The sequence below is a fragment of the Hemicordylus capensis genome, chromosome 4 (genome assembly GCF_027244095.1).
Source record: "Hemicordylus capensis ecotype Gifberg chromosome 4, rHemCap1.1.pri, whole genome shotgun sequence".
In the NCBI taxonomy this organism is placed as follows: Eukaryota; Metazoa; Chordata; class Lepidosauria; order Squamata; family Cordylidae; genus Hemicordylus; species Hemicordylus capensis.
In genome coordinates this window covers 210,046,368-210,066,361 of record NC_069660.1, presented here as the reverse complement: position 1 = coordinate 210,066,361, position 19,994 = coordinate 210,046,368, and the positions used below count along the sequence as shown (strand labels likewise).

General features: G+C 41.6%; 1 protein-coding gene across 1 annotated transcript; it reads left to right on the top strand.

Moving 5' to 3' along the window:
- Positions 1–33: 33 nt before the first annotated feature.
- EEF1E1 (eukaryotic translation elongation factor 1 epsilon 1) lies at positions 34–14,461 on the top strand. The gene is made up of 4 exons (XM_053249759.1): positions 34–233; positions 8,271–8,471; positions 12,083–12,178; positions 13,756–14,461. Exons 1-4 carry the CDS (start codon positions 126–128, stop codon positions 13,891–13,893), a joined length of 543 nt encoding a protein of 180 aa, XP_053105734.1. The 5' UTR covers positions 34–125; the 3' UTR covers positions 13,894–14,461.
- Positions 14,462–19,994: the final 5,533 nt, after the last annotated feature.

The following is a 19,994-nucleotide window of genomic DNA, read 5'->3' as shown; positions in this document are numbered from 1 at the left end:
GGGGAAAGATTTCTTGGGGGCGGGCTTACACCTGTCGTCCTCCAATCACACCAGAGGTTCTTGACAGAAGCTGCGCAGCGGTGCGAGGCTCCGGTCCTCCTTTCCTTCCCCCTCTTCCGCCGAAGATGGCGGCTGCCGTGGGGCCTGGCTTAGGCGCGGAGGAGCTGAGTCTGTTGGAGAAATCTTTGGGCTTGAAGAAGGGGAACAAGTATAGCGGTCAAGGAGAGCGGAAGGTGAGGGAATGAGAGACGGGGAGAGAGAGAGACAGGCAGGCAGGCAGGGAATGGGAGTCCTCGCGACGCCGGCAAAGGGGCCGCTGGAAGGCAGCAGGGCTCCCCTGGCCTTTCCCACGCGCCTTTGGCCAATGGGGTCCCTTCCATTTGACACACAGGAATCCCTCCTCCTCCTCCTCTTTCCCACCCGTTTTTTTGGTTAGTGGTTGTGTCAGAGGTTTATAGCAACTTGCTTGTCAATTGCATGAAAGCATGGGATAAGGTTTTGATGGGATAACGGTCTCCGCTGTTGAAGCACTTAGAATTCAAACCAAACGCATTTCGATTTTCCGATCAGAATCGATTGATTGAATGATTAGGTGCCGTCCAGTCGGTGTCGACTCTTAGCGACCACATAGATAGATTCTTTCCAGGATGATCAACTTGCCCTTTAAGGTCTCTCAGTGGTGCATTCATTGCTGTCGTAATCGAACTTTGCACCTTCTCTTTTATTCTGTTCTCTTTAGTGCGGTATATCTATTATAAATGATCGATATGTACTATGCAATAAAAAATTCAAACTATGATTTAAAAAAAAAAACCATTTTAGAAGCACTTTCCTGGTTTATGTCAAGCTTATTGACACCCTTGACTTCCAGTATATCTTCCTTTCTTCTCCAGTCCCAACAGCCCCAAGGAGATGTACCTTTTTGTCAATATGTATCATATAGCTCAAGCCGTTAAACAGTGTGTTGACAGCATGTATTCAGCTTTTTTAAAAGGTTAAGTAGCTTATACTGTGTCTACACAGATTGTGTCTCATTGGGATGGCTTCCTTTGAACCAAGTGTGGTGCAAAAACTATAAGGTCCAGTTGAGGTCCTCAGGAGACCCAAAGCAGGGGTGTTGCTTTAATTGAACATGGTGGGACAAATGTTCCTGGGCCCCTGAGGGAGGAGGGCTCGCTGGCTGCACAGCCAGTTGCTCTTCGTTCTTGTGCATGAGAAGCGTGTGATATTATTTGCATAGGAGTGAGAGAGAAAGTGTGCCGAGAATGTTTTGTGTTTTGTCATGTTCTTACAGTTCTTCTGCAACAAAGACACAGGGAGGAGAAGTGGGGGTGGGGCAAGAGCTCACCTTCTTCTTGTCCCAGGACCAGTGTTCCCTCTAAGATGTGTTCGCGCTCACATGTTTTTTGATGTCCGCTGAGTTAATTTTAGATCCCACTGAGATTGAATCAGGAAGGCCCCATTCCGAATGCACATGCGCACACACTGCCTTGATCCTGCCGCCCAGAACAAAATTCATTCCGCACATAGAAGAAAAAAATTAGAGAGAACACTGCCCAGGGCCCACTCCAACTTTGCTAAACCCATGAATCAAGTGGTAACATTTTTCTAAGACTACCACTTCACGTTGTGGTGGGTAGGGTGTGGATGCTTGCTGCAGATGGGAGCAACCTAGGAACAATCCTATGTCATTGAGAAGGCTATACTGAACTCTTCTCCCAGATGTGGATTTTCTTTTTTAAGGTGGGGATTGGATTGCAAATATCCCCCACGTGCTGGCTGAAGTGGTACTATGTAGGAAACGCATAGCCACGACTATGCTGGATAGCCATATTCAGACATGTTGTACATGCACTCAGGTGTCTGTACATCCATATATGTTTTTGTGTGGATGATTGTACATATGTTCATTTAAAAAATGAACTGAGGTGCAAGCTCCCTGAGGTAAGTAAAAATAAGAAGTGCACTGCTGTATGTGCCTTCAGGGTAATGTATGAATGAATAGTTGTTGGTGAGTACTGATCTGTACATTCATACAATGCTTGTGCATGCACTGAACATAACCTTTGAATAGGGCTACAGTATATCCTGATACTTGTTCATAGCTTCCTGCACGCATGCACACTCACCCTGACCCTTGTCCCTTGACTGTGTCTGGCCTTCTCAGTTTTCTAGCAAAGTAATAAAGTATGGACTTCTTGGCTTACATGCTAGCCAGTATGCTGCACCAATTTTAAAATTATTTCTGAAGAGAAATGTGTGCGCATTTGGGATTGCCAGAATCACCTTCACTTCAGCTTCAAACAAGTTTGATTTTCCTGACCTCAATGGAAATCTGGGAATTGTAGCTCTTTATGGTCCTCAGAATTTTGTTCTAGAAGCCTGTTGCTCCTTGGTTGGAAGGCATGGCAGTTGAATAGGTTTAAATTGTGGTGTAAAATTCTGTTATTTCACCCACCATTCACCTGTATATTCTTTCCTCTTTCTCACTTACACTTTAAAATAAGAGCAAGCAACTCAGCTATTTTAAACAAGATATTATATAAGATATGTGTGAATGAGACTATTTTGGCTAACACTCTAATCAGGCTTTTGGGCTAATGTGGGGAATCAGCATACCTATAGGGAACTGTTCATTACAGAATAAATTTGTGCAGTGTTTTGGTCTGGAAAATGAGGAGGGAATGGAAATGTGGCACAGTCAGATTTATCTAGGGATAATAGGGGTACAGGAAAATAAAAATATTGATTAGGTAAGATAATCTTAACTGTATTAACTAGAGTTTCATGTAGAGGCGTTGAGCTTAATTGTTAAAGAATCAGCTTAAGGCTTTGCTTGAGAGAGGACCAAGATGTAGGCTTAAAAGGGGGAGAGAGAAGCAAGGAAGGACATTTAAAATAACAGGCAGTTTGTATTAGCAATTCGAATCCAGTGATGTGTTGGATAGCCTTGCAGGTTAGGGTGCACAGAAAGACTTCTTTGCAGGGAGAAGGCAACAGAAAAGCAGGAAGAAGAGCACTACAACTCGAACCCTTGAGAACCAGCAGGGCAAAAATCTAGGTGGAGTCTGATTCCAGTTCTGATCCCGAGGCCATGTGGCCAGCCCAGGGGTTTTTGTAAGAAACATATCCTGAGGCAATGCATAAGTCAAGCGTTCTTGACTGCAAGAGCTGAAACTTGGTGCAACAAAGAAGTTCATGTTTACACGAACCGATCAAGTGGATGTGATCTCCAAGGAACAAAAGCTGGAATGGCTGATGGAAAGGTGTGGATATGGTACTATATGGGTGAACTCGGAGTCCAGACATCTTTTCCTGAGAGAGAGAGATCCGTGCCAGCTCATTAATGTTATGATAGGAGACTGGGAGTGTGACATGCTTATCTGAGTAGTTGTAAAAGCGATTAGCAGAGCTAATCCCATTGCGAAGAGAGCTATTTCTCTTGTGAAGGTCTCTTTGATCCAAGTCTGCATGCCAGCTTCCTCCATTTTTGCAAAAGAGAGGCCATGGGGATCTCCCTGTGATCGTTTGCTAACCTGGCCTTGCTGCCCCATGTTTGCTTGTGCCAAGTGACCAAACTACACATTTGCCAAATATTGGCATGTGCACATTTCGTAATACTGTGAGCTCAAGTAACCAAGATGGAAGTTGCAAGCCTGCAACTCCAAATCACATAAAGGGGTGCTGTCTGCAGCCCTAAGACAAGCTGTTTCTGTAACAATATGTTGATGATATTTTGATCATTAGAGAGACTGTAGAACATATGGAACATGTATATATATAACTGAATAGAATGGGGGAGTGTAAAACTGACCAGAGAGCACCCAAATTGTCAGGGATGGTTACCATTCCTTGATACAGAAATATGGCTTGGAGAGGATGGTATTGAGATCAGATGGTAATAGGAAACCAGCAAAGAAAGAGTTAAACACATCTGCAGTTGAAGAATAGTTAGTGATGAATGTTATATAGAGAGCTCTGGGGGCTTCAATGGGTGAGCAGATAAAGCCTTCAAGGGAAAAAACTGAAGAATTAGAAGGAATGGCTAGAAACTCCCAATGGATGGATCTAGGAAGAATAAATTTGAGGAAGGGTGACCTGTACTTAAAGTTCCTTATGTGACTAACAAGATCCTGAGAAAACATGACTTGAAAGCGAACGTGATTTGTACAGCACCTATGACTTTAAAACAGCGTTAAGTCCAGAATTTGTGAAATTAAGGATTGTGTGATTTGTGAGAAGGATGAGATCTGGTGCCAGGTTAAGGGAATAGTGTCCAAGATTGTATGTATGAAATGTGAGGAATTTTATATTGGGGAAATAGGGAGACCCCTGTTAAAAAGATATAAAGAACTTTTAACAGACATGCAATATAATAAAAATCGATTGAAACCCTGGGCAAAACATATAAAAGAAATACATGAAGCAACAGTTGCCTAAAAAAAGGTCTTTTTGACTATTGAAGGAAATAGAGTGAAACATAAGATTAAAGAAACAATGTATACTAGCTTAACCTGCGCAGATCATCTGCACACTAGTACTTTTCTCCCCTCACGCCCTGCCACAGCCCCCTCACCTCAGAGATCTCTCCACCCTGAGCCCCGCTCTGTTCCTCCCCACAGGAACAGCAGCAGCAGCAGTTGACCAGGCCCTTCCTTGCTGCCACCACCGCCATGGCTGTTCGTTCCCCTTAGGCCACTGACAGGTCTGGGCCCGTCCCTTGCCTGCCTGCCTCCCTCCCTCTGCCAATGACCTTGGTAGCCCCAAACAGCAGCAGTGGTTTACTAGGCCCTTCCTTGCTGCCAATAGGCACCGCCATGGCCACTCATTCCCCTCAAGCCACTGACAGGTTCAGGCCTATCCCTCACCCTTCCTTCTGTCTCTCTTCCCCTCCCTTCTTTTTCTCTTTCTCTCTCCTCGACTTGCTCTTCCCCTCTGTCTTTCTTCAATTTTGTTCATCTTGTTTCCTCATCTAATTCACACAACGGCAGCCTCCTTCTCCTGAAGGGGCTCTTTCCTCCCTCACGACCCCCCTCTTTGCAGACTCCTGCTCACTGTATATGTATATTCCTCACCTCTACAATCAAGATCATCTTCCGACCAGGAACAGTTGCATTCCAACTGTCCTTAACCATCACAGGCTCCTCCTCCCTATCTGCATATGGAATCTCCACTGCCCAATCACCACGCTGCTTCTACTTGCGAACTCTTGCTAGAGCTGCCACACACGGGATTAGCCACGGGTACGCCTTAGAGAGTGAGAGAGAGAGAGAGATTGAACAGTTACATCCATCCATTAATGTTACGGAGGAAATGAGAGAGGCAATGAAGTTTATTGGCCAGTAAAGGGCAAATAAAGAGTTATTTATTTTTATTAATATTTGAGAGCCATTCAATTCCCCCTCCTTCGTTTTCTTGCACCTGGGAGTGGTTACTTCAGTCATACAGTGATAGTTACTGTATTTTTCTTAAGTGTTGCCAGCTGCTTGAAATAGAGCATTGATAACGTTGTTTGGACATTGAAATGTGTTTGCTCAATATTGGAAGATCTGTTTATTTTATTTTACGCATTAAAGAGGTCTAAAATGTGTTTGAAGTACGGAAGTATGCATATATCATCACCATTATATTGTCAGTGATTTTAGCCATGTAAAAACTGTAGATTGCTATTTATAAGGCAGAAATCCTATACACATTTACTTGGGTGTAAGCTGAATTGAATGAACAGAGGTGGACTTGCACCTTAGTGAATATGTTTGAGATCAGGTTGCACAATCTGATTCCTAGCTGTGAAGGCAGTATCATTCAGGCTGCAAGTCTTTGAAATAGTCCCTCATCTAAAGAAAGCTGCTTGCACAAACCACACTGGTAGGGATTTGTCAGAATGTGCATGATGCAGTGCTTAGATGGGGACTACCTGATAATCCAGCATGGTGTAGTGGTTAAGAGTGCTGGACTAGGACCAGGGAGACCCGAATTCAAATCTCCATTCAGCCATGAAACTAGCTGGGTGACTCTGGGCCAGTCACTTCTCTCTCAGCCTAACCTACTTCACAGGATTGTTGTGAAAGAGAAACTCAAGTATGTAATACACTGCTCTGGGCTCCTTGGAGGAAGAGCGGGATATAAATGTAATAATAATAATAATAATAATAATCCTATGAACAGTGCCTTGAATATCCAAGAGAAGGGTTCCATATCCAGGAGAAAAGTTCAGCACTGCATTGTTCCTGATGTATTATTATTTTCTAAATACAATAAAGTTAGGGATGTGCTCAAACCAGTTCGGTGCCTTCTTAGGGAAGCATCAAACCAGTTTGGGTGCCAACATTCAAACTGGTTCAGCAAGTCAGGGGTTGGTTCCTTTAAAAAGCTGGTAAGCAGGACCTTACCTGCTCCACCACTTTTCTGGGTGTGAGGCTTGCTGTTCAAAAGGCTATTCGTGGTTGCAGCGCTACTCCCAGCAGCCTGCATGTGGCGCATGTGTGGCAGATATGTGCCTTCCAACACCATGCACAGCCTTTTGAACAGTGAGCGCCGTGCCCAAAAAAGCGGTGGGGGAGCGGAGGAGCAGATAAGCTCCTGCTTACTTGCTTTTTAAAGGAACCGACCCCTGACTGTGGCTACCCAAGCCATTTGTGCACATCCCTGAAGAAAGGTATTTCCCCTCCCTTTCCTTCTCCCAACCATGGGATAATACGCACACACACAAAAACCCTCACAGTTCAAGAAGAGCACTGTTCTGCTGAATGTATAAAATGGCCCTCAAAGGAAGCCACTCCAGTAAGGAAAATATAAAAAGTATTGTCTGAATGATTAGTCTTGCTCTTCCTGACGGTTCAAATTACCACTTAACAGCATATGAAGATTAATTTGTGTAATGCTTTTATGGATATCAGTGGTTGCTATGTCTAATTTTGTGGAGAGATTGTGGCTCGTTTCAAATGTCAAACAATAGTTTGGCACTATGAAAAGAAGTCCTATACTCTTGTGGCCATCCTCTCCTCTTCTTCCCTTTATGCACTCTATCAGTTAGTTATTTCCTGGTTGGATCAAACTATAGACTGGTTCACACAATCAGAAAAAGCAGGATAAAAGCTAGGCTACCCATATTTTGTGAGTTCACAATGCTTGTGTGAACTCACCAAAAATTCCTCCAGCCCAGGTTTCTCATACCAGGGTAACCCAGATTCTCTACCCTGCCCTTAACCAAGGTAGGAGGGAAAAGGAGCCACCCTACCTTGCTTTTCTGGTTGCTGGAACCCATTCACCTTTTCTACCCTGGATAGGAAGCTGTAGCTACAGGGGCTGCTGGCTATGGATATGCTACTCTGCAAAGCACACTCTATGATTCTGTTGCTTGAGTTGCTTCAACAGAGCTGGGTCTGCCTCCTGCTGCTTGTGGCCAGTCAGAGGGCAGCTGCGGATGTTAAGAAGCTTTCCGATCTACTAGCAGTGCAAAGCGTGCTGGGAAGGCCTGGAAAACTATCCATGTTTGCAGCTCCAGATTTCAACAATGCCCATCTTGATTGTGTGTGTTCTGGGTTTGCTTTCCCAAACAGAGGTTCTGCTTCTGTGCTGCTACTAGGGTTGGATCTCCCTCACCCTCCAGCCCAGTCCCAAGTGATTGTGTGAACAGGCATTATAAGCTGCATGCTCTGTAACCTTGATTTGGATGCTAAGCATAAAAACTAGACTGGATGTAACAGTAAACAATAACTTGATCAAACCAGGAAGCAGAGCACCCAAGGGAAGGAGGGAGGATTGTGCATGCACAGGGCACATTCCTGCAGTAACAAACCATTATTTGGCATTACAAGTGAAGCCACTGAATGCTTAAAATATCTTATTGCATCCATTTGTATTTGATGTATATGAAGCAAGATTTTAGCTCAAGGTTTTTGGACTGCTTGCAGACCCCAGTGCTCTCTTCAGTCCCTATACAGCTATTGCTGATTTTCCTTGGTTTCATTTTGTTTGTTGAAAATCATGCAAAATAAATAACATTAATGGTATTTAGAGGGGATCTGTGTATATTTCCTCCAAGGAAGACCTCTTGCCATTTTGATTTGAAACATGTTCACTAAAAAGTTAGTTATGTTAATGTAAATGTGACCTACTTTCAAGAAATATATTTAGGATCAGGATTTAATCCCACAGGGCACTTTTTAAAAAAATTTAATAAGATGAAGTTACAGAGAGGTCTTTCAGCAGCAGTTCAAATGTTCTGAATGGGAATCAATAGGTTCTCTTTCATCTCCTCCCTTTAGACTCCTGTACTACAGATGAACAATGGACCTAGCCTGACTGGACTGACTACAATAGCCATCCATCTGGTCAAACAAGCAAAGAAGGAGCAGCTTCTTGGGAGTACTGCAGAAGAGAAAGCAATAGTTCAGCAGTGGTTAGAATACAGAGTAACACAAATCGATAAACTATCTAGTAAAGAAGATATTAGACTAATTCTGAAGGTAAGCGTAATTTAACCTAAAATTAAATACTTTAATCAGTTATCTGGCAAATATTTTAATCATTTGAACAGTGTGTTTTAATTATCAGATGCTAGGGATAAACAATAGAGGCGGTCTCCCGTCATACCCAGTTTATGAACGTCCCTGGGGAAATCTGGCGGCTGTAGAGAGGCGGAGAATAAACAGATCTTTGCTCTGCTCCAACAAGACATTTATTGCTTTCTTAATAGGTTGCTTGGCTACAAAAGGTTTAGTACATTACTTATACAAGAAAATGTGTTGAGAATGGCTACTTGGTAATCTGCTAAGTACTATCTAACTATTTTACCTTTTGTCCTGGCCTCACTGATAACATGTTAAAATATTTAAAAAAAACAAAACAAAACAGGCTAGACTACTTTGGAAAGGAAAATGGCTTATATTAAAAGTGAAATAAACTTAATTTATTGTGGTGTTTGGGCATTTACTTTATTCAGTTGTTATACTGCTTTTTCCACAGGCCACAATGGTATACTCAATTAAAAACATTCTTAAAATACAACTTAAAATTAATAGCTGACATCCAGATTATGAACTATTGATTACTCAGTAGTTGTCCCACTGAAAATAATGGAACAAGTTCTTATGACTAATTTGTTCTGCTAATTTCAGTGGGTCTACTCATGAGTAATTTAGTCTGGATGTCAGTCAGCAAGACTAATAAAACATGCAATAGCACCAGAACTGGGCGGGCAGTGGGGGAGGGAGACATTGTAAGGAGTGAATGTGATCAAGTGACTGTTGTTAGCACAATAAAGCACATATTGTGTTTTGTTTTTTGAATTGATGGATATCTTTAGAAAGTCAGTGGACCGGGTCTCACAATCAGTGAGACCCGGTTTGGGGCAGTGAGCCCTGGGCGGCCGGATCGGCCGCCCACACAATGGCCGGCTCCATGATGGAGCCGGTGGGGGGAGCGGGGGCCATGTGGCCCCCGCAAGCCCCAGTATGCCCTGCGCGAGCATGCAGGGCATACTGCAGGGACCCCTGGAGCCGGGAGGCGGCTTTTTGCCTCCCGGCCGGGGGTCTACTCATGAGTAGGCACAGCGCGAAGGCGCACTGCGGCTACTCACGATCCTAAAAAGCAGGTTTGCTGGAGCACTCGCTCCACAAACCTGCCTTTTAGCAGGGGTTCTCGAGCGGGTGACCCGCTCAAGAACCACCGGGCTTGGCTGTGAGCCCAGTGGTTCTTACGGTCAACAAAAATCAGGCTAGCCTCTGCTAGCCCGATTTTTGTTGATCGTGAGAATCGCCCCATTGTTTGTGATATAGACATTGCTGACATAGTCTTGTGATACTAGAGTACTAAGCAGTGAATATGAAAAGTAAATATGAATCTTAACATTGGTGGGCATAATCCAAAGTGAAGCACTTTGATTCAAGTATCCCACTGAAACTGGTGGGATTTAAGTGTACTTTGATTGCAACTCATTCCATATTTTTAATAGCCAGGTTTTATATATGCTTTTACCCAGGCTTTCTGCCTTTCAGTTATTCACTTATGTCTGTCCTATTTTGTAATTTAGTTCTGAAAGACTAGTAACTCATAGGTAAATTGCCAGACACATGCTGCACTATATGCATGCAGAACTTCACTTCCAGTTTCCAAAGAGATAATCAGCAAATGAAAGGGGGTGCTCAGGTTGCTCTAGTTGTCCTTAATGTGGATATGGTGGGGACTTCCACAAGAGAAGTTATAGGCTTGCAACCTGTTCCTGTGCATACAGATTTCTGAATTGGAGCCTGACTTGACTACCAGGTCAGAGGTTGCCGGTTTGAATCCCTGCTGGTATGTTTCCCAGACTATAGGAAACACCTATATTGGGCAGCAGTGATATAGGAAGATGCTGAAAGGCATCATCCCATACTGTGTGGGAGATGGCAATGGTAAACCCCTCCTATATTCTACCAAAGACAGCCACAGGGCTCTGTGGTCGCCAGGAGTCGGCACTGACTCGACAGCACACTTTACTTTACTTCACCACTACCAGAAAATGAACTCTTTCAACAGTTCCTTGCACATAAGAAAGGTAGCAATCTGTATACAACAATTACATTCCATATGCAAATAATCCACAACTGTATCAAGACCAACACCTGAGTTTTGTGCACAAGCTAGCATAAAGGTAAATGTGGCCATTATAAAATCTTCAATAAACTCTTAATAGTAAAAATGTTCTTGAATAAATTGTCACATACAAAAAATAAAGGCCAACTGCATCTGCTGCCTCCAGTTGATGTTCTAGTAGTAGTCTAGATTTTCACAGCTGGGTATTTTTTATAATTAAGTCTATCATTGGCTGTGCAGTTTTTAAAAAAATTCGTTTCACATAGTCAGCATTTTTGTTTGACTTTTTTCATGATCAGGGGACAGGTGACTTTTATAAATGCTTACACATGTACTAGAAGCAAGAAGTTAATTGGAGAAGAATAGAGTATCTTAATACCCCATTTCTTGGGAAAGAACCTGGAATTCAAAGGCAAAATAAACTTGAGTTTGAGGCAGATAAGTGGAATATAAAGAATTATTATATGAACATGACTAAAGAGGAATAACTCGTTATCATTTAGCTATAAACACAGCCTGCAGATCTCTCTTTCTATTTCTCAGTATATTTATACTCTGTGTGTAAACTAATGGACTTCAGCTAGCTTAAAAACAAACATATGGCAGTCTAAATCATGGTGTGAAAACTAATACATTAAAGGCCTTAGAAAGATTTCCTGGGCAGATCATTCTTCACTACTGCTTTCATTCACAACTGTTCAGAAGTTCTGCACAATTCACAACACCAAATAAGATATTAATGCCCTTCTCTTTTTCAGTTTGTGCCATCAAATGTAGTTTGGTAATGCAACATTTCTACTTAAATAGTTCATTTTTAAAGAACATGGTCATACAAGATGCTGCTGTCATTTGTCATGTGATTAGTTAATCTCACAAAGCCAAGCATTTTAAAATTATTTATAATAGATATATCTCAACTTTAGCCAAGTGTACAGATTTATACTCAATGGACAAAGTATACAATGCATTGATTTTTATATTGGAAGAAACTTTTCACATTTGTAAAACGATTAACACAATCTCTCCTCCATAAGAACAAGGACTTGGAGGAGCCAACAATAATGATGTAGATGACTTCCTAGATTCCAACGAAACATCTTTTCCCACTTCAAACTGAATTCCAGTCACTACTTCTGCTGTGTTTCCAGGGTTGTAGCTAGTACGTGATAGAAGCTGAATACTTTGTGAACACTGAAAGTTCACTGAAGATTTATTTAGCAAATGTAGGCAACACAACTACAGTCTGGGGAACAGGAGGTCTGGGCACTCCTTGCATATTGCCATCCATTCTTTCCCTTCACTTGGCCAAGTTATGAGAGTGACAGAGACTGTGCTGAGGGAGAGAGCTGGATACGGATTTGAGAGATGTGCACAAACCTCCCATTACTTGGTATGCTGCATGCGCAGTTGGGTACATGTGTCGGGATGCAGGGAATGGTCATACTCTAAATATTAAATCTTGCTGCAGTTTGAAATGAATGTAAGATAATCTGTTTTCTTTTAGGAACTTAATTCATACCTTGAAGATAAGGTCTATGTTACAGGAAATAATTTTACTTTAGCAGATATTTTACTGTACTATGGACTTCACCACATAATAGTGAGTAAAAAAAAGTTCCATTACAAGCTTAATATTTTATTCCTGTTGAGAAACTGATTTCCACTTAACTGGCAGTGATAACTTCAGAAGAAAGCTACAGGGGCTTTTGTTTGAGTGTTAGTTCAGAGTAGAAAAAATGTTTGAGTATCTTTGCAGCATAGCAGGATCTTTGTACAGTATTTTACAGATTTGCAGGAGGAAAGGAACAGTTTAAATTGGAAAAAGATCCTGAAAGCAAGAACTTAGATTAGATCCATGCACACCCCTAAATTTCAAATACTAGGGGTGGGGTGGGGGAATAACTTAGGAGGCAATCTACTTCTTACTTTTGAAAATGCTTTTAACTTTCATATTATGTAGGATTGTGTGTAGCAAACAGAACAAGGCTGCACAACTTTGGCACTACAGCTCCCATCTTCCCCAGCCAGTGGCCAGTAGTCAGGGATAATGGTCCAACATCTGCAGGAAGACCAAAGTTGTGCAGACCTGAAACAGAAAAATAAATATAGGGTAGATGCTAATAGAATACAGTAGATAAAGTTAGGATGGGAGAGAAACTTGGCCCAACCCAAGATTTGTGACTAATGACAGCATGATCTGCAGATAAGATCTATAGGAGAGGCCCTCTTGGTAGTGTCACCATTGTCAGCAGTTAAAGGGGTACGGGCATGTGAGAGGGCTTTCTCTGTGGTGGCCCCTAGGTTGTGGAATGCCCTCACTTCTGAGGTGTACCAAGCTCCAACATTGTATACATTCAGGAGAATGGTGAAGATGTGCCTTTGATGTAGTGGTTCTTCACTTCTCAAGCACTGTATTTTTTATTTTATGATGCCGAGTTTTAATTATGTTTTATATTGGTTTTATTGTAACCTGCTCTGAGACCTTTGGGTATAGGGTGGGCTAGAAATGTAAATAAATAAATGATGGATCACACACATGAAAAATAAAGGGCAGAATAGAACAAGGACTCACAGTTTTGTTACTATTGTAGGGAACGAAATCAAAGTGGGAATGAAATCAAAGACATGAAAAATACTGCTGGACTTTGGATTTTGAGCCCCATTTAACAGATTTATTTATTTATTTATTTATGAAATTTGTATACCGCCCCAAACTTTCATCTCTGGGTGGTTTACAATAACATAAAACCAGTTTAAAACATATACAAAAACTTAAACAATTTAAAAATTTTAAAATAACCAGAAATTAAAACCCAAAAATATTAGGAAGCTGAGAAAGCTTGGGCAAAAAAGATGGGTTTTCAGGTGTTTTTTGAAAATAGCCGGAGATGGAGAGGATCATATCTCAGCAGGGAGAGCATTCCACAATCTCGGGGCAGCGACCGAGAAAGCCCGTCTCTGTTTAGCCTCCAAACGAGTTGGCGGTAACTGGAGACGGACCTCCTCAGATGACCTCGATGGGTGGTGGGGCTTGTACTGAAGAAGACGCTCTCTTAAATACCCAGGGCCTAAGCCATTTAGGGCTTTGTAAGTTATAACTAGCACTTTGGCATATGTAATATTTTGCTGGAAGTGGTATCACGGCTGTCTAATGTTTCTCCTTATTTTTCTGTTTAGGCTGGACTTACAGTGCAGGAGAAGGAAAAATACCTTAATGTGTCTCGCTGGTTTAATCATATTCAGCATTATCCAGGTATTCGGCAACATCTGTCTAGCATAGTCTTCATCAAGAACAGACTCTATAATACATATTAAGACATTAAGTGCCGTGTTTGGAATTCCTGAGATATGAAAACCCTGTTCTGGAACCACTAACATACAGTCATTGATTTATGTCTTTTTCCATATGTGAATCTGAACAGTTGGTGCCTGAAGTAATAAAGTCACATTGAGTAGCTGTTTAGGAATATGGACTTCATTTGAACAATTGTTTGGCGAATTCAGCAAGTGAAATGTGAATCAAGCTTCTTAAAGAACAGTATAACATTTTAATAATCCAGATATATAGGAACTTAGCCTTTATTGCAAGGAAATATATACAACTTATTTGCAATATCTGTTGCTGTACTATTGGTCTGAATTGTATCATGCATAATACTCCCTTGTATTTTTCTCCTATGGATGTTTACACTAGTTTTGTAAAAGTTACTATGAAAAATTCTACTGTGCCAAGGATTTTGAAGAGAAGCCAAATGTATTGGTAGCAAATCATATTTATGTGATAAATTATTAAAAGTCTTAGTTTTGATTATGATTTATTTCCTTGGACAAAATACAAATTGTCATGAAATATTAAAATATCAAAATATGTTACACTGGAAAATTTTTCCTTTTTCTTTTGATCACAAAACACTTGAGAACTTGACCAAGTAGAACACTAGCTTGTGGGAATGAAATTTTACTTGGAAAAAAGTTTAGTTTACTATTTGAATATCATTTAATGATCCACCTTAAAGGTTTGACAGTACTTCCACATTAATGCCACAGAAACTCCTTTATTCCCTCTACTATTCTCATGTGTTCAGACTCCTACATAAACGTTTCTGCTTGATTGTCTTTAGCTCATACCAGCTAACTCATGCAAGCAACAATGTATGTGCAAGGCAGCCAATATAGATGATGATGTCCTTGTACTTCAAGCAGAACCTATGCTTAAGTAAGGGCTGCTGGTGCTTATAGGAACTGCATGTGTTGCTTTGTTCATTGCATTTAGAAATGGTTGCTTCCAGAACAGTCTCTAGATATTTGGCACACTTGCATCTCTCTGGGCACGAATACTTTGGCTGGAATGGAAGCTGCCCAGAAACCACCTCCATGCCACTCAGTTCTGTGAGGATAGGTGAGACATGCATCTTTCCAGTAATAAGAAATAGTTCATGAATTGTAATATAGCCATGACTTCAGGATTATTTCTGTTGATATGAGCACTAGAAAATTATTTTCTTTCTCCCTAGAAACCTGGTATTTGGGGGGGGCGACTAATCACCAAGAAAGCATCTTGAGTAGCTTAGCACGATTGTCCTACAGCACTAAACTTCAACTTCCTAACTTGCATTACTAAAGTACAAATAGTGACCATCTTCTGCAGTACAATGAGGGTAGAAGAAGGGCTCCCTCCTCATAGAGTGGCAGGAGTTTAGTTGTATTGAAGCCTTGCTCTGTAGCCCAGCACAGGGGGAAGGGGAAGCTATTTTTATGTGCATAACCCTCAGGGACATATTCCTGGCAACAAAAAGGGCTTTTGCAGGGAGGAGAGAGAAGCAAAAACATCTTCCCCTTCTGTTCATGGTGAGCTGTGTAACATGGCTTAAACACAACTAGGCTCATGCTGCTCTGTGAAGACAGAGATGTGGGCCATTGTCATGGGCTTCTGGGACTCCTTTTTCAAAGTCACTAAAGTTTTGGTTCTTAGTTTGGTGATGGAACCCTAACTTTGGCTTACTTGATGACTCCTGTGGGTTTTAACTCAAAGTATTTTTGTTTCTAACATCGGCACATTAAGTTAGATTATAAGTTTGCTTTAATTTCTGTAATGGGATAATGTAATAAACTAGATATGTGTCCTTGTCTTAAGGGGAGAGGAGTGGGAAGAGGATTAGCAAATCTTGTTTTAATTAATTAAAATGACTGTGCCCTAGAACAGTTGGTCTTGGAACCAACTAGAGAGAAGGTGACCTTGGACCAAATTCTGAGTGGAACACAGGACCTGGTGCGTAATGTCAGTGTCATCGACCCTTTAGGGAACAGTGACCATAGTGCCATCAAATTCAGCATACATGCGGGGAGAGAATCACCAAGGACGTCTAACATGGACATTTTGAATTTCAGAAGAGGAAACTTCTCCAAAATGAGTATGGTGAAAAGAAAGCTGAAAGGGAAAATCAGGAGAGTCACTTCGCTCCAGAGTGCATGGAGTTTACTCAAAACCACAATACTAGAAGCCCAGTTAGATTGTATACCCAAAAGGAGGAAAGGTACCACTAAGTCCAGGTGGATGCCAGCATGGCTTATGGGTACCGTCAAGGAAGCCATAAAAGGGAAGAAGACTTCCTTCCGAAATTAGAAGGCCTGTCCAAATGAAGAGAAAAGAAAGGAACACAAATTCTGGCAAAATAAATGCAAGGTGACAATAAGGGAGGCAAAAAGAGAGTTTGAGGAACATTTAGCCAAAAGTATCAAGGGGAATAACAAAAACTTCTTTAAATACATCAGAAGCAGGAAACCTGCCAGGGAGGCAGTTGGACCATTAGACAATGACGGAGTGAAAGCGATTATTGAGGATATGGAGGTTGCGGAGAAGCTGAATAAGTTCTTTGCGTCTGTCTTCACGGCAGAGGATACTGAGTATATACCTGTTCCTGAACCAGGCTCTTTAGGGATGGAGGCTAGAGAGCTGAGTCAAATAGAAGTGACAAGAGATGATGTTCTAAACTATCTGGAAAAACTGAAAGCTAACAAATCAGCAGGGCCGGATGGCATCCATCCAAGAGTCCTCAAAGAACTCAAATGTGAAATTGCCGACCTCCTTGCTAAAATATATAACTTATCCCTGAAATCGGGTTCTGTACCAGAGGAATGGAGAGTAGTAAATGTAACACCAATTTTCAAAAAGGGGTCCAGGGACAATCCGGGAAATTACAGGCCAGTTAGCCTAACGTCCGTTCCAGGCAAATTGATGGAAAGCATCCTCAAGGATAAAATTGTAAAGCACCTAGAAGAACAGGCCCTACTGGGAGTGAGCCAGCATGGCTTCCGCAAAGGTAAATCTTGCCTCACCAACCTTTTGGACTTCTTTGAGAGTGTCAACAAGTGTGTGGATCAAGGTGATCCAGTTGACATAGTATACCTGGACTTCCAAAAAGCTTTTGACAAAGTTCCTCATCAAAGACTCCTGAGGAAACTTAGTGGTCATGGGATAAGGGGATAAGTACATGTGTGGCTTGCTAACTGGTTGAAAGACAGGAAACAGAGGGTAGGTATAAATGGAGAGTTTTCACAATGAAGGGATGTAAGAAGTGGGGTCCCCCAGGGATCTGTACTGGGACCGGTGCTTTTTAATTTATTCATAAATGATCTAGAAGCAGGGGTAAGCAGCGATGTGGCCAAATTTGCAGATGACACCAAACTCTTCCAGGTAGTGAAATCCACAACGGAGTGTGAGGAGCTCCAAAAAGATCTCTCCAGAGCGGGGGAGTGGGCGACAAAATGGCAAATGTGGTTCAATGTTAGCAAGTGTAAGGTGATGCACATTGAGATGAAAAACCCCAACTTCAAGTATATGCTGATGGGGTCTGAGCTGTCGGTGACTGACCAGGAGAGGGATCTTGGGGTTAGAGTTAGGGTTGAAAGCTCGTTGAAAGTGTCAACTCAATGTGCAGCAGCTGTGAAAAAGGCCAATTCCATGCTAGGGATCATTAGGAAGGGGACTGAAAATAGAACTGCTAATATTATAATGCCCTTATACAAAACTATGGTGCGACCACACTTGGAGTACTGTGTACAATTCTGGTCACCACATCATAAAAAGGACATTGTAGAACTGGAAAAGGTACAGAAGAGGGCAACCAAGATGATTAGGGGCATAGAGCACCTTTATTATGAGGCAAGACTACAACACCTGGGGCTATTTAGTTTAGAAAAACGATGACTGCGGGGAGACATGATAGAGGTCTATAAAATCATGCATGGTGTGGAGAAAGTGGAGAGAGAGAAATTCTTTTCCCTCTCACACAACAGCAGAACCAGGGGTCACTCCATGAAATTGATTGCCAGGAGGTCTAGGACCAACAAACGGAAGTACTTTTTCACACAACGCGTGATCCACTTGTGGAACTCTTTGCCACAGGATGTGGTGACAGCCAGCAACCTGGATGGCTTTAAGACAGCCAGCAACCTGGATGGCTTTAAGACAGCCAGCAACCTGGATGGCAACCTGGATGGCTTTAACTTCATGGAGGAGAGGTCTATCAATGCTACTAGTCGGAGGGCTGCAGGCCACCTCCAGCCTCAAAGGCAGGGTGCCTCTGAGTACCAGTTGCAGGGGAGTAAAAGCGGGATAGAGGACATGCCCTCAACTCCTGCCTGTGGCTTCCAGCGGCATCTGGTGGGCCACTGTGCGAAACAGGATGCTGGACTAGATGGGCCGTGCGCCTGATCCAGCAGGGCTGTTCTTATGTTCTTGATTCATTTCCTTTTTGTGTTAGTATTTGGCCTTGTCAGAAGTAATTAAAGCTAAGTGTACAAAAACTGCTGGATTGCAGCCATAATGAGTATGGGGAAAATATAACTAATGCAGCATCACATACTTAGGAACAGGAGTTGCCTTTCAAAGAGAAGCTGCAACTGATAAAAATATGAATGATCTTTTAGGAAACTGATCTGCTTGTGCTGGCCTGTGATCATAATAAAGGAATTGAATTGATCTGCTTGTGGAATGAAAAGGTAAATCCCCTACCAGTGATGTGGGTTTAAAAAAAAAAAATCCAAAAATTCCAGTGCCCTAAATCAATTAGGATCAGATTTAGAATACTTATTTTATTTATTAACCATAACCCAATCTGTCATGTTATCTTTACATGCTAGATAAAAATCTCAACAGTTTTTCCAATAGACAAACTTGTTTGAACTGATGTTTAATTAAGGGGTAAGGGGGGAATCAAGGCACACAGTGTGGTTTCACATAGTACATTCAAACAAATTCAATGCTTTACTAAGAAATAGTTTTGGTTAGAATAGTTAGAAGCATTAAGACATAACAACTCAGTAGCATATACCCTTATTTTGGGTAGAAAGGCTGCGGCGTGTATGTTATTAAAAGTTGTTTATTGCTGCCTGCAGCGTTTACGCTAGAATTCAGGATCAAGCTGTGGTAAAATGTTTAAGCATTCAACACAACAACAAAAATAATGCATGATGTCCCCCTCTTAACTGCGGCATTTATGCCGATGCAGTGTTTATGCTGGGTTTCTGCAAATTTTCAGCCTTTTTTCCTTACTGTGGCTTTTACGCCGATCCGGCCTTTCTGCTCCAAATTTTGGTATGTCTTTACCATGTTTAGATTTTAAGGATGGACAAAATGAAGGCACTGAACTGTTAACATTTTAGCATACCCCCAAAGATATTCATTTATACAGGCATGCTTTCTAGGGATAGTCATCTTGGAAAAAAGTGAATTATTTTGAGGCTTTTTTATTTCACTGCAATTTTGTCAGTTTGTTATGTTACTTATATGGAACAATGTATTTTTAGAAATGGAAGATCTTCTGTGGAAAAAATATATAAATGGAACTTTTCAGAAAAACATTCCATCCCATATCACTGCTCTCTACTATTCGTTAAAGCTACTATTTTTTTAATTTCACTGCCATTCCACTTTACATAAAATGTACCCAAAGCACCTTACAAACATAAATATTATAGAAATTAGACAGCATTATAAAAGACAACCAAAAGACTACTACAAAACAAAAAATAAGTTTTCGCAAAATAACCTAAGAGCAGTAAAACAGCAATTACAAGCAGCAGAAAAACATCTCAAATGGAAAAAAGTTTCCATAGCCCTTCTAGAAGTGTGCAGAAAGGGAGGCTGTTGGATCTCCCCAGGGATGACATTGCAGAACTGTGGAGCCATCACCAAGAAGGCCCTGTCCCTGCTGCCTGCCAATATTAGTATCTCAGCCAAGCTGCCATTTTTCCCCCTCCCTGCTGAAGAAAACTTAATTTTCTGACAGAAGCAGCAGACTGGTTCTATATACATATGTTTCCCAAATTGTCACTGTAGAAGGGGAAGGGCCAAAGTTGTTAGCTTTAGCTTCATCTCCTGTGCTGCTTCAGAGCCAACTTGATCTCTTAAAAAG

Bases quoted from the DNA above. Each gene is read 5' to 3' on its own strand.
- EEF1E1 (XM_053249759.1), top strand. From the start codon at position 126: ATGGCGGCTGCCGTGGGGCCTGGCTTAGGCGCGGAGGAGCTGAGTCTG. The intron at 234-8,270 runs GTGAGGGAATGA...TCCTCCCTTTAG, and splicing joins GCGGTCAAGGAGAGCGGAAG to ACTCCTGTACTACAGATGAA. The intron at 12,179-13,755 runs GTGAGTAAAAAA...TTTTCTGTTTAG, and splicing joins ATGGACTTCACCACATAATA to GCTGGACTTACAGTGCAGGA.